This window comes from Salvelinus namaycush, unplaced genomic scaffold (assembly GCF_016432855.1).
Source record: "Salvelinus namaycush isolate Seneca unplaced genomic scaffold, SaNama_1.0 Scaffold3864, whole genome shotgun sequence".
NCBI lineage: Eukaryota > Metazoa > Chordata > Actinopteri > Salmoniformes > Salmonidae > Salvelinus > Salvelinus namaycush.
In genome coordinates, this window is record NW_024060857.1 from 3,138 (window position 1) to 19,929 (window position 16,792).

General features: G+C 45.5%; 1 protein-coding gene across 1 annotated transcript; it reads right to left on the reverse strand.

Annotated features, from left to right (window-relative positions):
- Positions 1 to 2,980: 2,980 nt before the first annotated feature.
- Positions 2,981 to 15,764, reverse strand: LOC120040854 (vascular endothelial growth factor receptor 3-like). The gene is made up of 4 exons (XM_038985854.1): positions 15,736 to 15,764; positions 15,018 to 15,220; positions 3,667 to 3,835; positions 2,981 to 3,356 (listed from the first exon to the last, which is right to left on the reverse strand). Exons 1-4 carry the CDS (start codon positions 15,743 to 15,745, stop codon positions 3,211 to 3,213), a joined length of 528 nt encoding a protein of 175 aa, XP_038841782.1. The 5' UTR covers positions 15,746 to 15,764; the 3' UTR covers positions 2,981 to 3,210.
- Between the last annotated feature and the right edge of the window lie 1,028 nt (positions 15,765 to 16,792).

Consider the following 16,792-nt stretch of genomic DNA (forward strand, 5'->3'; position numbering starts at 1 on the left):
ATGGACTACTGTGTTGGAGAGACTCCTGGTCAGATGGACTACTGTGGTGAACAGACTCCTGGTCAGATGGACTACTGTGGTGGACAGACTCCTGGTCAGATGGACTACTGTGGTGGAGAGACTCCTGGTCAGATGGACTACTGTGGTGAACAGACTCCTGGTCAGATGGACTACTGTGGTGGAGAGCCTGGATACAGAGACTGAGTTGAGTGGGAGGTACACATGCTGTAGCCTGGGTGCACAACAGATTCCAGTAGGTCTACAACCCCCAACCTTACACCAAATTCCTCAATGGTGCCCCATAAGCAAAAGTATGTCAAGTTGATAACCAACAAATACTGTCACCACAGGTTGTTTTGCAGGAACTGTCGGAGGAAGTGCTCAGTGCAAGAAACGTTGACGGATGGGAAAGCTGTGTTCCAGAGGCTCTAGGAAACGTTCCACACTGTGAAGGACTTGCCCCAGAGTGACAAGCCAAAGTGGACCAACTTGTACAGAAATGGCATTGCGTTTTCTTGCAGCATGACGATGACTTTGCGCACACCGATGCAGTTAGACACAACATCTCTACTGGACCTGTGCCACCGTTTCGAGAAAGGGAAAGGTAGCCCCATACCTCCAAGCTTTTACCAAGAACTCAGGTCCTCAGGTCCACCAAACTGGAAGTCTTCCGACTAGCTTGGAAAGACAATACTGTGCAGTATTCAAGAGCCCTCACTGCTACTCAATCATCCTATTTTCCAACTAAATTGAGGAAAATAAGAACATTCCAACATTTATCTTTGACACTGTTGCAAAGCTAACTAAAAAGCAGCATTCCCAAGAGAGGATGGCTTTCACCTCAGCAGTGATAAATTCATGAACTTCTTTGAGGAAAAGATCATGATCATTAGAAAGCAAATTATGGACTCCTCTTTAAATCTGCGTATTCCTCCAGGGCTCAGTTGTCCTGAGTCTGCACAACACTGCCAGGACCTAGGATCAAGGGTGACACTCAAATTGTGTCACCCTTGATATCTCTTGACACATTCATGAAAATAGTAAATAGTAATTGCCTCTAAACCTTCAAGCTGCATACTGGACCCTATTCCAACTAAACTACTGAAAGAGCTGCTTCTTGTGCTTGGTCCTTCTATGTTGAACATAATAAACGGCTCCCTATCCTCTGAACGTGCACCAAACTCACTAAAAATGGCAGTAATAAAGCCTCTCTTGGAAAAGCCAAACCTTGACCCAGAAAATATAAAAAACTATCGGCATATATCGAATCTTCCATTCCTCTAAAAAAAAATGAAAAAGCTGTTGCACAGCAACTCACTGCCTTCCTGAAGACAAACAATGTATACAAAACTCTTCAGTCTGGTTTTAGACCCCATCATAGCACTGAGACTGCACTCATGAAGGTGGTAAATTACCTTTTAATGGCGTCAGACCAAGGCTCTGCATCTGTCCTCGTGCTCCTAGACCTTAGTGCTGCCTTTGATACCATCGATCACCACATTCTTTTGGAAAGATTGGAAACCCAAATTGGTCTACACGGACAAGTTCTGGCCTGGTTTAGATTTTATCTGTAGGAAAGATATCAGTTTGTCTCTGTGAATGGTTTGTCCTCTGACAAATCAACTGTAAATGTCGGTGTTCCTCAAGGCTCTGTTTTAGGACCACTATTGTTTTCACTATGTATTTTACCTCTTGGGGATGTCATTTGGAAACATAATGTTAACTTTCACTGCTATGCGGACGACACACAGCTGTACATTTCAATGAAACATGGTGAAGCCCCAAAATTGCCCTCGCTAGAAGCCTGTGTTTCAGACATAAGGAAGTGGATGGCTGAAAACTTTCTACTTTTAAACTCGGACAAAACAGAGATGCTTGTTCTAGGTCCCAAGAAACAAAGAGATCTTCTGTTAAATCTGACAATTCATCTTGATGGTTGTAAAGTCGTCTCAAATAAAACTGTGAAGGACCTCGGCGTTACTCTTGACCCTGATCTCTCTTTTGACGAACATATCAAGACTATTTCAAGGACAGCTTTTTTCCATCTTCGTAACATTACAAAAATCGGAAACTTTCTGTCCAAAAATGATGCAGAAAAGTTCATCCATGCTTTTGACACTTCTAGATTAGACTTCTGCAATGGTCTTCTTTCCGGCTACCCGGATAAAGCACTAAATACACTTTAGTTAGCGCTAAATACGGCTGCTAAAATCTTGACTAGAACCTAAAAATGTGATCATATTACTCCAGTGCTCTCTCTACACTGGCTTCCTGTTAAGGCTAGGGCTGATTTCAAGGTTTTACTGATAACCTACAAAGCATTACATGGGCTTGCTCCTACCTATCGTTACGATTTGGTCCTGCCGTACATACCTACACGTACGCTACGGTCACAAGACGCAGGCCTCCTTACTGTCCCTAGCATTTCTAAACAAACAGCTGGAGGCAGGGCTTTCTCCCATAGAGCTCCCTTTTATGGAATGGTCTGCCTGCCCATGTGAGAGACGCAGACTCGGTCTCAACCTTTAACCCTTTACTGAATACTCATCTCTTCAGTAGGTCCTATGATTGAGTGTAGTCTGGCCCAGGGGTGCGAAGGTGAACAGCAAGGCACTGGAGCAACGAACCACCCTTGCTGTCTCTGCCTGGCCGGTTCCCCTCTCACCACTGGGATTCTCTGCCTTTATAAATACATTTGATTGATTGGTAGTCCAGAGTATGCTATCAAAAGGGGTAGTGAGAGAAACCAGTAGCAGCACCTACAGTCCTTGTTAAAAAGAAAGAAGTCTCAGTCGCACTCCGTAACATGTTTTTTAGGCTTTAATCTGTGTCTGGGAAACAAGCCCAGGATGTGGTATTATTGGATAATCTATTTGCATTACACCTCCTCCTCCTCCTCCTCCTCCTCTTCCTCCTCCTCCTCCTCCTCCTCCTCCTCCTCCTCCTCACACCCCCTGTCAGTCAGACTGGTCTCTAAAATCTCTGTGGTTTCTAGTGAGATCAATATGGGGTAGTGCACTACTTTAGTCCAGAGCATTATACCACACCATGTGTGGTTCTGGGAAACTGGCCCGGTACAGTATGTATTATTATATATTATAGAGCTTGTTCTCTATAATCTGTGTGTGGTTTCTGGGGCGATGGGTTTATAGGGAGACATCTTCTGGGGCGATGTTTTTTTAGGATTAAATATTTTGGGGCGATGGGTTTTTAGGGTGATTTTTGTTTGTTTGATTGGATGATGGGTTGCTGGGGAGATACCATTCGCGAGGCCAGGAACTCCATTCCTCTGGCCACCTGGAAACTATAGCAGATCAGATCTTCTATAGTGAGAGGAGTCTTCCATAGGTCCTCCACTGGAGGGAGGGAGGGAGGGAGGGAGGGAGGGAGGGAGGGAGGGAGGGAGGGAAGCAGGGGGAGAGGGAGGGAGGGAAGCAGGGGGAGAGGGAGGGAGGGAAGCAGGGGGAGAGAGAGGGAGAGAAAGGATTTAACTCCGGTATAACTTGTTTTGATTCTACATTCTTGAGGCTCAGATGGAGCTCTTCAGTCAAAAAGACAAGACTGAACTTTCAGCACTTAAAATCCCCAAATCCCATTGACATTAATGCATTATTTATGTCAGTCTGAAGTTAGGATTTGGCCAATACAGCAATTCACACAACTCACTCTTCTCCACAGCAGGAGAGGGGCTCTTCTGATTGGACTTGGTGGATGACTGACTCCGGGGGTTGCCAATAGAGGAGGAGGATGTGGAAGGTGGGAGGCGGGCTCTCTGCTCCACTTGTCCCGCCTCTATCATGCGTCTCACCTGGCTCTGAGTCTTAGGGGAGCGGTCCTGAGGAACACACAGGTACATCATGTAGGTTACCATCTACACATTGGCCAGGATTTAATCAGTAACTTTTCGGCATTTAAATGTAATTTCCGATTTAGACGACATAAGCATTAATGTGGTCTCAGTGAACGCGGGACATTGTCTTTAAAAACATGCAATGCGGACAAAGCGCGATTGGATTGAGACCCGGGGACTTAGTCTATTCCAACAGCCATCGTGTTATAAGAAGAGAGCCTATGATCTGTGTTATAATAGACCCTTTGCCCTGCAACAGAACAGTCTCCAAGCCCACCGTCACTTTCTATACACCTCTATGATCTGTGTTATAATAGACCCTTTGCCCTGCAACAGAACAGTCTCCAAGCCCACCGTCACTTTCTATACACCTCTATGATCTGTGTTATAATAGACCCTTTGCCCTGCAACAGAACAGTCTCCAAGCTCACCGTCACTTTCTATACACCTCTATGATCTGTGTTATAATAGACCCTTTGCCCTGCAACAGAACAGTCTCCAAGCTCACCGTCACTTTCTATACACCTCTATGATCTGTGTTATAATAGACCCTTTGCCCTGCAACAGAACAGTCTCCAAGCCCACCGTCACTTTCTATACACCTCTATGATCTGTGTTATAATAGACCCTTTGCCCTGCAACAGAACAGTCTCCAAGCTCACCGTCACTTTCTATACACCTCTATGATCTGTGTTATAATAGACCCTTTGCCCTGCAACAGAACAGTCTCCAAGCCCACCGTCACTTTCTATACACCTCTATGATCTGTGTTATAATAGACCCTTTGCCCTGCAACAGAACAGTCTCCAAGCCCACCGTCACTTTCTATACACCTCTATGATCTGTGTTATAATAGACCCTTTGCCCTGCAACAGAACAGTCTCCAAGCCCACCGTCACTTTCTATACACCTCTATGATCTGTGTTATAATAGACCCTTTGCCCTGCAACAGAACAGTCTCCAAGCCCACCGTCACTTTCTATACACCTCTATGATCTGTGTTATAATAGACCCTTTTCCCTGCAACAGAACAGTCTCCAAGCCCACCGTCACTTTCTATACACCTCTATGATCTGTGTTATAATAGACCCTTTTCCCTGCAACAGAACAGTCTCCAAGCCCACCGTCACTTTCTATACACCTCTATGATCTGTGTTATAATAGACCCTTTGCCCTGCAACAGAACAGTCTCCAAGCCCACCGTCACTTTCTATACACCTCTATGATCTGTGTTATAATAGACCCTTTGCCCTGCAACAGAACAGTCTCCAAGCCCACCGTCACTTTCTATACACCTCTATGATCTGTGTTATAATAGACCCTTTTCCCTGCAACAGAACAGTCTCCAAGCTCACCGTCACTTTCTATACACCTCTATGATCTGTGTTATAATAGACCCTTTGCCCTGCAACAGAACAGTCTCCAAGCCCACCGTCACTTTCTATACACCTCTATGATCTGTGTTATAATAGACCCTTTGCCCTGCAACAGAACAGTCTCCAAGCCCACCGTCACTTTCTATACACCTCTATGATCTGTGTTATAATAGACTCTTTTCCCTGCAACAGAACAGTCTCCAAGCTCACCGTCACTTTCTATACACCTCTATGATCTGTGTTATAATAGACCCTTTGCCCTGCAACAGAACAGTCTCCAAGCCCACCGTCACTTTCTATACACCTCTATGATCTGTGTTATAATAGACCCTTTGCCCTGCAACAGAACAGTCTCCAAGCTCACTGTCACTTTCTATACACCTCTATGATCTGTGTTATAATAGACCCTTTGCCCTGCAACAGAACAGTCTCCAAGCTCACCGTCACTTTCTATACACCTCTATGATCTGTGTTATAATAGACCCTTTGCCCTGCAACAGAACAGTCTCCAAGCCCACCGTCACTTTCTATACACCTCTATGATCTGTGTTATAATAGACCCTTTGCCCTGCAACAGAACAGTCTCCAAGCCCACCGTCACTTTCTATACACCTCTATGATCTGTGTTATAATAGACCCTTTGCCCTGCAACAGAACAGTCTCCAAGCTCACCGTCACTTTCTATACACCTCTATGATCTGTGTTATAATAGACCCTTTGCCCTGCAACAGAACAGTCTCCAAGCTCACCGTCACTTTCTATACACCTCTATGATCTGTGTTATAATAGACCCTTTTCCCTGCAACAGAACAGTCTCCAAGCCCACCGTCACTTTCTATACACCTCTATGATCTGTGTTATAATAGACCCTTTGCCCTGCAACAGAACAGTCTCCAAGCTCACCGTCACTTTCTATACACCTCTATGATCTGTGTTATAATAGACCCTTTTCCCTGCAACAGAACAGTCTCCAAGCTCACCGTCACTTTCTATACACCTCTATGATCTGTGTTATAATAGACCCTTTTCCCTGCAACAGAACAGTCTCCAAGCTCACCGTCACTTTCTATACACCTCTATGATCTGTGTTATAATAGACCCTTTGCCCTGCAACAGAACAGTCTCCAAGCTCACCGTCACTTTCTATACACCTCTATGATCTGTGTTATAATAGACCCTTTGCCCTGCAACAGAACAGTCTCCAAGCTCACCGTCACTTTCTATACACCTCTATGATCTGTGTTATAATAGACCCTTTGCCCTGCAAAAGAACAGTCTCCAAGCTCACCGTCACTTTCTATACACCTCTATGATCTGTGTTATAATAGACCGTTTGCCCTGCAACAGAACAGTCTCCAAGCTCACCGTCACTTTCTATACACCTCTATGATCTGTGTTATAATAGACCCTTTGCCCTGCAACAGAACAGTCTCCAAGCTCACCGTCACTTTCTATACACCTCTATGATCTGTGTTATAATAGACCCTTTGCCCTGCAACAGAACAGTCTCCAAGCTCACCGTCACTTTCTATACACCTCTATGATCTGTGTTATAATAGACCCTTTTCCCTGCAACAGAACAGTCTCCAAGCTCACCGTCACTTTCTATACACCTCTATGATCTGTGTTATAATAGACCGTTTGCCCTGCAACAGAACAGTCTCCAAGCTCACCGTCACTTTCTATACACCTCTATGATCTGTGTTATAATAGACCCTTTGCCCTGCAACAGAACAGTCTCCAAGCTCACCGTCACTTTCTATACACCTCTATGATCTGTGTTATAATAGACCCTTTTCCCTGCAACAGAACAGTCTCCAAGCTCACCGTCACTTTCTATACACCTCTATGATCTGTGTTATAATAGACCCTTTGCCCTGCAACAGAACAGTCTCCAAGCCCACCGTCACTTTCTATACACCTCTATGATCTGTGTTATAATAGACCCTTTGCCCTGCAACAGAACAGTCTCCAAGCCCACCGTCACTTTCTATACACCTCTATGATCTGTGTTATAATAGACCCTTTGCCCTGCAACAGAACAGTCTCCAAGCCCACCGTCACTTTCTATACACCTCTATGATCTGTGTTATAATAGACCCTTTGCCCTGCAACAGAACAGTCTCCAAGCCCACCGTCACTTTCTATACACCTCTATGATCTGTGTTATAATAGACCCTTTTCCCTGCAACAGAACAGTCTCCAAGCCCACCGTCACTTTCTATACACCTCTATGATCTGTGTTATAATAGACCCTTTTCCCTGCAACAGAACAGTCTCCAAGCCCACCGTCACTTTCTATACACCTCTATGATCTGTGTTATAATAGACCCTTTGCCCTGCAACAGAACAGTCTCCAAGCCCACCGTCACTTTCTATACACCTCTATGATCTGTGTTATAATAGACCCTTTGCCCTGCAACAGAACAGTCTCCAAGCCCACCGTCACTTTCTATACACCTCTATGATCTGTGTTATAATAGACCCTTTTCCCTGCAACAGAACAGTCTCCAAGCTCACCGTCACTTTCTATACACCTCTATGATCTGTGTTATAATAGACCCTTTGCCCTGCAACAGAACAGTCTCCAAGCCCACCGTCACTTTCTATACACCTCTATGATCTGTGTTATAATAGACCCTTTGCCCTGCAACAGAACAGTCTCCAAGCCCACCGTCACTTTCTATACACCTCTATGATCTGTGTTATAATAGACTCTTTTCCCTGCAACAGAACAGTCTCCAAGCTCACCGTCACTTTCTATACACCTCTATGATCTGTGTTATAATAGACCCTTTGCCCTGCAACAGAACAGTCTCCAAGCCCACCGTCACTTTCTATACACCTCTATGATCTGTGTTATAATAGACCCTTTGCCCTGCAACAGAACAGTCTCCAAGCTCACCGTCACTTTCTATACACCTCTATGATCTGTGTTATAATAGACCCTTTGCCCTGCAACAGAACAGTCTCCAAGCTCACCGTCACTTTCTATACACCTCTATGATCTGTGTTATAATAGACCCTTTGCCCTGCAACAGAACAGTCTCCAAGCCCACCGTCACTTTCTATACACCTCTATGATCTGTGTTATAATAGACCCTTTGCCCTGCAACAGAACAGTCTCCAAGCCCACCGTCACTTTCTATACACCTCTATGATCTGTGTTATAATAGACCCTTTGCCCTGCAACAGAACAGTCTCCAAGCTCACCGTCACTTTCTATACACCTCTATGATCTGTGTTATAATAGACCCTTTGCCCTGCAACAGAACAGTCTCCAAGCTCACCGTCACTTTCTATACACCTCTATGATCTGTGTTATAATAGACCCTTTTCCCTGCAACAGAACAGTCTCCAAGCCCACCGTCACTTTCTATACACCTCTATGATCTGTGTTATAATAGACCCTTTGCCCTGCAACAGAACAGTCTCCAAGCTCACCGTCACTTTCTATACACCTCTATGATCTGTGTTATAATAGACCCTTTTCCCTGCAACAGAACAGTCTCCAAGCTCACCGTCACTTTCTATACACCTCTATGATCTGTGTTATAATAGACCCTTTTCCCTGCAACAGAACAGTCTCCAAGCTCACCGTCACTTTCTATACACCTCTATGATCTGTGTTATAATAGACCCTTTGCCCTGCAACAGAACAGTCTCCAAGCTCACCGTCACTTTCTATACACCTCTATGATCTGTGTTATAATAGACCCTTTGCCCTGCAACAGAACAGTCTCCAAGCTCACCGTCACTTTCTATACACCTCTATGATCTGTGTTATAATAGACCCTTTGCCCTGCAACAGAACAGTCTCCAAGCTCACCGTCACTTTCTATACACCTCTATGATCTGTGTTATAATAGACCGTTTGCCCTGCAACAGAACAGTCTCCAAGCTCACCGTCACTTTCTATACACCTCTATGATCTGTGTTATAATAGACCCTTTGCCCTGCAACAGAACAGTCTCCAAGCTCACCGTCACTTTCTATACACCTCTATGATCTGTGTTATAATAGACCCTTTGCCCTGCAACAGAACAGTCTCCAAGCTCACCGTCACTTTCTATACACCTCTATGATCTGTGTTATAATAGACCCTTTTCCCTGCAACAGAACAGTCTCCAAGCTCACCGTCACTTTCTATACACCTCTATGATCTGTGTTATAATAGACCGTTTGCCCTGCAACAGAACAGTCTCCAAGCTCACCGTCACTTTCTATACACCTCTATGATCTGTGTTATAATAGACCCTTTGCCCTGCAACAGAACAGTCTCCAAGCTCACCGTCACTTTCTATACACCTCTATGATCTGTGTTATAATAGACCCTTTGCCCTGCAACAGAACAGTCTCCAAGCTCACCGTCACTTTCTATACACCTCTATGATCTGTGTTATAATAGACCCTTTGCCCTGCAACAGAACAGTCTCCAAGCTCACCGTCACTTTCTATACACCTCTATGATCTGTGTTATAATAGACCCTTTGCCCTGCAACAGAACAGTCTCCAAGCTCACCGTCACTTTCTATACACCTCTATGATCTGTGTTATAATAGACCCTTTGCCCTGCAACAGAACAGTCTCCAAGCTCACCGTCACTTTCTATACACCTCTATGATCTGTGTTATAATAGACCCTTTGCCCTGCAACAGAACAGTCTCCAAGCTCACCGTCACTTTCTATACACCTCTATGATCTGTGTTATAATAGACCCTTTGCCCTGCAACAGAACAGTCTCCAAGCTCACCGTCACTTTCTATACACCTCTATGATCTGTGTTATAATAGACCCTTTGCCCTGCAACAGAACAGTCTCCAAGCTCACCGTCACTTTCTATACACCTCTATGATCTGTGTTATAATAGACCCTTTGCCCTGCAACAGAACAGTCTCCAAGCTCACCGTCACTTTCTATACACCTCTATGATCTGTGTTATAATAGACCCTTTGCCCTGCAACAGAACAGTCTCCAAGCTCACCGTCACTTTCTATACACCTCTATGATCTGTGTTATAATAGACCCTTTGCCCTGCAACAGAACAGTCTCCAAGCCCACCGTCACTTTCTATACACCTCTATGATCTGTGTTATAATAGACCCTTTTCCCTGCAACAGAACAGTCTCCAAGCCCACCGTCACTTTCTATACACCTCTATGATCTGTGTTATAATAGACCCTTTGCCCTGCAACAGAACAGTCTCCAAGCCCACCGTCACTTTCTATACACCTCTATGATCTGTGTTATAATAGACCCTTTGCCCTGCAACAGAACAGTCTCCAAGCTCACCGTCACTTTCTATACACCTCTATGATCTGTGTTATAATAGACCCTTTGCCCTGCAACAGAACAGTCTCCAAGCTCACCGTCACTTTCTATACACCTCTATGATCTGTGTTATAATAGACCCTTTGCCCTGCAACAGAACAGTCTCCAAGCTCACCGTCACTTTCTATACACCTCTATGATCTGTGTTATAATAGACCCTTTGCCCTGCAACAGAACAGTCTCCAAGCTCACCGTCACTTTCTATACACCTCTATGATCTGTGTTATAATAGACCCTTTGCCCTGCAACAGAACAGTCTCCAAGCTCACCGTCACTTTATATACACCTCTATGATCTGTGTTATAATAGACCCTTTGCCCTGCAACAGAACAGTCTCCAAGCTCACCGTCACTTTCTATACACCTCTATGATCTGTGTTATAATAGACCCTTTGCCCTGCAACAGAACAGTCTCCAAGCCCACCGTCACTTTCTATACACCTCTATGATCTGTGTTATAATAGACCCTTTGCCCTGCAACAGAACAGTCTCCAAGCTCACCGTCACTTTCTATACACCTCTATGATCTGTGTTATAATAGACCCTTTGCCCTGCAACAGAACAGTCTCCAAGCTCACCGTCACTTTCTATACACCTCTATGATCTGTGTTATAATAGACCCTTTTTGCCCTGCAACAGAACAGTCTCCAAGCCCACCGTCACTTTCTATACACCTCTATGATCTGTGTTATAATAGACCCTTTGCCCTGCAACAGAACAGTCTCCAAGCTCACCGTCACTTTCTATACACCTCTATGATCTGTGTTATAATAGACCCTTTTCCCTGCAACAGAACAGTCTCCAAGCTCACCGTCACTTTCTATACACCTCTATGATCTGTGTTATAATAGACCCTTTGCCCTGCAACAGAACAGTCTCCAAGCTCACCGTCACTTTCTATACACCTCTATGATCTGTGTTATAATAGACCCTTTGCCCTGCAACAGAACAGTCTCCAAGCTCACCGTCACTTTCTATACACCTCTATGATCTGTGTTATAATAGACCCTTTGCCCTGCAACAGAACAGTCTCCAAGCTCACCGTCACTTTCTATACACCTCTATGATCTGTGTTATAATAGACCCTTTGCCCTGCAACAGAACAGTCTCCAAGCTCACCGTCACTTTCTATACACCTCTATGATCTGTGTTATAATAGACCCTTTGCCCTGCAACAGAACAGTCTCCAAGCTCACCGTCACTTTCTATACACCTCTATGATTGATTTCAGCTGTTTAATTTTCAATTGAACAAAACGTTCTGTAAATGTTGTATGTAATTGATCCTAGTGTCACCCTGATAAAACAGTTATATTATGTCAATCAAATATATATATATCAAAGGCCTGATCCTGAACAAGCCCCGAAAATACTGTATGTTACAGCCCAATACCCAGAAATCCCTGAAATACTGTATGTTACAGCCCAATACCCAGAAATCCCTGAAATACTGTATGTTACAGCCCAATACCCAGAAATCCAAACCTTTTGCTAAACACATCTGTAGTTTACACACCACGAGTCAGTAACTAACTGAATGCCTCTGAAAAATAAAGACTCAGGACTGGTTTCCTGGACACAGATGAAGTCTAGTCTTGGACTAAGAATCACTATCAATGGTGCAAAGCATGATTTTAACAACAGAACTAGTCATAATCTGTATCCGGAAACCAACATCAGAGTTTCACAAAGTTTACCCTGTAAGGTGGGGTTAGGGGTTAGGGGTTAGGGGTTAGGGTTAGGGTTAGGGTTAGGGTTAGGGGTTAGGGGTTACCCTGTAAGGTAGGGAGCTCTCTCTCTTTAGGGGTTAGAGGTTAGGGGTTAGGGGTTAGGGTTTAGGGTTAGGGGTTAGGGGTTACCCTGTAAGGTAGGAAGAACTATCTCTTTAGGGGTTAGGGTTAGGGGTTAGGGGTTACCCTGTAAGGTAGGGAGCTCTCTCTCTTTAGGGGTTAGAGGTTAGGGGTTAGGGGTTAGGGTTAGGGGTTAGGGGTTACCCTGTAAGGTAGGAAGAACTATCTCTTTAGGGGTTAGGGTTAGGGGTTAGGGGTTACCCTGTAAGGTAGGGAGCTCTCTCTCTTTAGGGGTTAGAGGTTAGGGGTTAGGGGTTACCCTGTAAGGTAGGAAGAACTATCTCTTTAGGGGTTAGGGGTTACCCTGTAAGGTAGGAAGAACTATCTCTCTTTAGGGGTTAGGGGTTAGGGGTTACCCTGTAAGGTAGGAAGAATTATCTCTTTAGGGGTTAGGGTTAGGGGTTACCCTGTAAGGTAGGAAGAACTATCTCTCTTTAGGGGTTAGGGGTTAGGGGTTACCCTGTAAGGTAGGAAGAACTATCTCTCTTTAGGGGTTAGGGGTTAGGGGTTAGGGTTTACCCTGTAAGGTAGGAAGAACTATCTCTTTAGGGGTTAGGGTTAGGGGTTACCCTGTAAGGTAGGAAGAACTATCTCTCTTTAGGGGTTAGGGGTTAGGGGTTACCCTGTAAGGTAGGAAGAACTATCTCTCTTTAGGGGTTAGGGGTTAGGGGTTACCCTGTAAGGTAGGAAGAACTATCTCTCTTTAGGGGTTAAGGGTTAGGGGTTACCCTGTAAGGTAGGAAGAACTATCTCTCTTTAGGGGTTAGGGGTTACCCTGTAAGGTAGGAAGAACTATCTCTCTTTATGGGTTAGGGGTTAGGGGTTAGGGGTTACCCTGTAAGGTGGGGAGAACTATCTCTTTAGGGGTTAGGGGTTAGGGGTTAGGGTTAGGGGTTAGGGGTTACCCTGTAAGGTAGGAAGAACTATCTCTCTTTAGGGGTTAAGGGTTAGGGGTTACCCTGTAAGGTAGGAAGAACTATCTCTTTAGGGGTTAGGGGTTAGGGTTAGGGGTTACCCTGTAAGGTAGGAAGAACTATCTCTCTTTAGGGGTTAGGGGTTACCCTGTAAGGTAGGAAGAACTATCTCTCTTTATGGGTTAGGGGTTAGGGGTTAGGGGTTACCCTGTAAGGTGGGGAGAACTATCTCTTTAGGGGTTAGGGGTTAGGGGTTAGGGTTAGGGGTTAGGGGTTACCCTGTAAGGTAGGAAGAACTATCTCTCTTTAGGGGTTAGGGGTTAGGGGTTAGGGGTTACCCTGTAAGGTGGGGAGAACTATCTCTTTAGGGGTTAGGGGTTAGAGGTTAGGGGTTAGGGGTTAGGGGTTAGGGTTTACCCTGTACGGTAGGAAGAACTATCTCTTTAGGGGTTAGGGTTAGGGGTTACCCTGTAAGGTAGGAAGAACTATTTCTCTTTAGGGGTTAGGGGTTAGGGGTTACCCTGTAAGGTAGGAAGCACTATCTCTCTTTAGGGGTTAGGGTTAGGGGTTACCCTGTAAGGTAGGAAGAACTATCTCTCTTTAGGGGTTAGGGGTTACCCTGTAAGGTAGGAAGAACTATCTCTTTAGGGGTTAGGGTTAGGGGTTACCCTGTAAGGTAGGAAGAACTATCTCTCTTTAGGGGTTAGGGGTTAGGGGTTAGGGTTTACCCTGTAAGGTAGGAAGAACTATCTCTTTAGGGGTTAGGGTTAGGGGTTACCCTGTAAGGTAGGAAGAACTATCTCTCTTTAGGGGTTAGGGGTTAGGGGTTAGGGGTTACCCTGTAAGGTAGGAAGAACTATCTCTCTTTAGGGGTTAGGGGTTAGGGGTTACCCTGTAAGGTAGGAAGAACTATCTCTCTTTAGGGGTTAGGGGTTACCCTGTAAGGTAGGAAGAACTATCTCTCTTTAGGGGTTAGGGGTTAGGGGTTACCCTGTACGGTGGGGAGAACTATCTCTTTAGGGGTTAGGGGTTAGGGTTAGGGTTAGGGGTTAGGGGTTACCCTGTAAGGTAGGAAGAACTATCTCTCTTTAGGGGTTAGGGGTTACCCTGTAAGGTAGGAAGAACTATCTCTCTTTAGGGGTTAGGGGTTAGGGGTTACCCTGTAAGGTAGGAAGAACTATCTCTCTTTAGGGGTTAGGGGTTAGGTCTTACCCTGTAAGGTAGGAAGAACTATCTCTTTAGGGGTTAAGAGTTAGGGGTTAGGGGTTACCCTGTAAGGTAGGAAGAACTATCTCTTTAGGGGTTAAGGGTTAGGGGTTAGGGGTTACCCTGTAAGGTAGGAAGAACTATCTCTTTAGGGGTTAGAGGTTAGGGGTTAGGGGTTACCCTGTAAGGTAGGAAGAACTATCTCTTTAGGGGTTAAGGGTTAGGGGTTAGGGGTTACCCTGTAAGGTAGGAAGAACTATCTCTTTAAGGGTTAAGGGTTAGGGGTTAAGGGTTACAGGTTAGCATTAGGTCTTACCCTGTAAGGTAGGAAGAACTCTCTCTTGGCTCTCAGGTAGTTGGACAGGTTAGGGGTTAAAGATTAAAGGTTAGGGTCTTACCCTGTAAGGTAGGAAGAACTCTCTCTTGGTTATCAGGTAGTTTTAGGGGTTAGAGGTTAGGGTTTAGAGATTAGGGATTAGCATTAGGTCTTACCCTGTAAGGTAGGAAGAACTCTCTCTTGGCTCTCAGGTAGTTGGACAGGTTCCCATACTTGCAGTACTCCACCACCACCATGAGGGGGGCGTTGGGTTTGGTGCATGCCCCCAGGAGGTTGACCACGTTAAGATGGTTCCCAATGTGGATCAGAATCTTCAGCTCTGACATCAGAGCCTTGTGGTCGCTGGCACACGCTCCCTCTGGACACAGAAGACAGGGAGAGACGAGGTTCAGGACACACACATGTAGTTATCTAGCTTTGTTTGGGGACCTTTACACAGTGGTCACTGGCACACGCTCCCTCTGGACACAGAAGACAGGGAGAGGAATAGTTGTGAGGGACAACCCTCACCAAATGTATTTATCTAGCCTGTGTTTGGGGACCTTTACACAGTGAGTGGTCACTGGAACACGCTCCCTGCTGGACACAGAAGACAGGGAGGAGACTAGGTGAGGACAACACATGTAGGTATTCTAGCTTTGTTTGGGACCTTTACACAGTGGTCACTGGCAACGCTCCTCTGGACACGAAGACAGGGAGAGACTAGCGTGAGACACAAACACATGTAGTATCTAGCTTTGTTGGGGACCTGTACACAGTGGTCACTGGCCCACACGCTCCCTCTGTCTGGACACAGAAGACAGGGAGGAGAATAGGTTCAGGACAACACACAGTGTTCCTGTCCCTGTGAGGACATCAACACAACAAACACACCTTTCAACATCTTCACCGCCACAGTGTCCAGGCTGGTTGTATGCCTGATGCACAAAAGATGGAGCGCCTCGATGACATTCCCAAATGCCCATGACCCCCCAACACCTTCCCATGAGAGAGAAAAAAGAGAAAAGAGAGAGAAAGAGAGAAAGAGGAAAGAGAGAGACAGAGGACAGATGAAGAGAGACAGAGACAGAGCGAGAGACAGAGAGAGAGACAGAGGACTCAGAGAGAGGAAGAGACAGAGAGACGATGACAGAGACAGAGGAGAGAGACAGAGATGAGAGACAGAGAGAGAGACAGAGAGAGAGGGACAGAAGCGACAGATATTCTACTTGTGAAGGACGGTGATTTAGCCACTGTATCCTAAAGTCCCTTTTTTTTCCGGACAGCAACATCTGAATTCATTTAAATGAAAGGAAAATGTAAATGGTAGACATTTTAAAAAGGAGAAATGTAATAGGATTGTAATTCCAATGACCACAGGGACCAAAACAACGGGGTTATCATCCATCACTCTGGAGGGGACCAGATGCTAACCCTGGGGATAGTGTGTGCAGCATCATCATCACAGTTGGGCTCCAGACCATTCAACAGGAACAGAGCGAAACCAGAATGGCGAAATATCAGTTAGTTTGGTTGATTCTTTCTGCCGAATCCTTCATTCATTCAGTCTTCAGTTTGTTTATTCTTTCACTCGCCTATATGCTCCATCCCTCCTCTAACTTCACTCCCTGCCTCTCTTCCCTAAACTAATCCTCCCTCCCTCCTGCCTCCCTCCCTCTAACTATCCCCTCCCTCCCTCCCTCTAAAACTCTCCCCTCCCTCTGCATCCCATCCCTCTAACTAATCCCCCCTCCCTCTAACAGATACCTCCCTGCATCCTCCCTCTAACTACCCTCCCTCCCTCTAACTATCATTCCATCCCTCCCTCCCTCTAACTATCCTCCCTCCCTCCCCGCCCTCACTCCCTCCATCACTCCCTCCTCCCCCAAACTATTCCTCCTCCCTCCCTCCCTCGCTCTAATATCCTCCCTCCCTCGTCCCCCCATACACC

What these genes read in the sequence shown, in the direction of transcription:
- LOC120040854 (XM_038985854.1), bottom strand. An exon ending in AGTTCTTCCTACCTTACAGG is followed by an intron (nt 3,836 to 15,017) that starts GTAAGACCTAAT and finishes TGTGTTCCTCAG; the next exon opens with GACCGCTCCCCTAAGACTCA. An exon ending in CTCTCCTGCTGTGGAGAAGA is followed by an intron (nt 3,357 to 3,666) that starts GTGAGTTGTGTG and finishes CCCTCCCTCCAG; the next exon opens with TGGAGGACCTATGGAAGACT.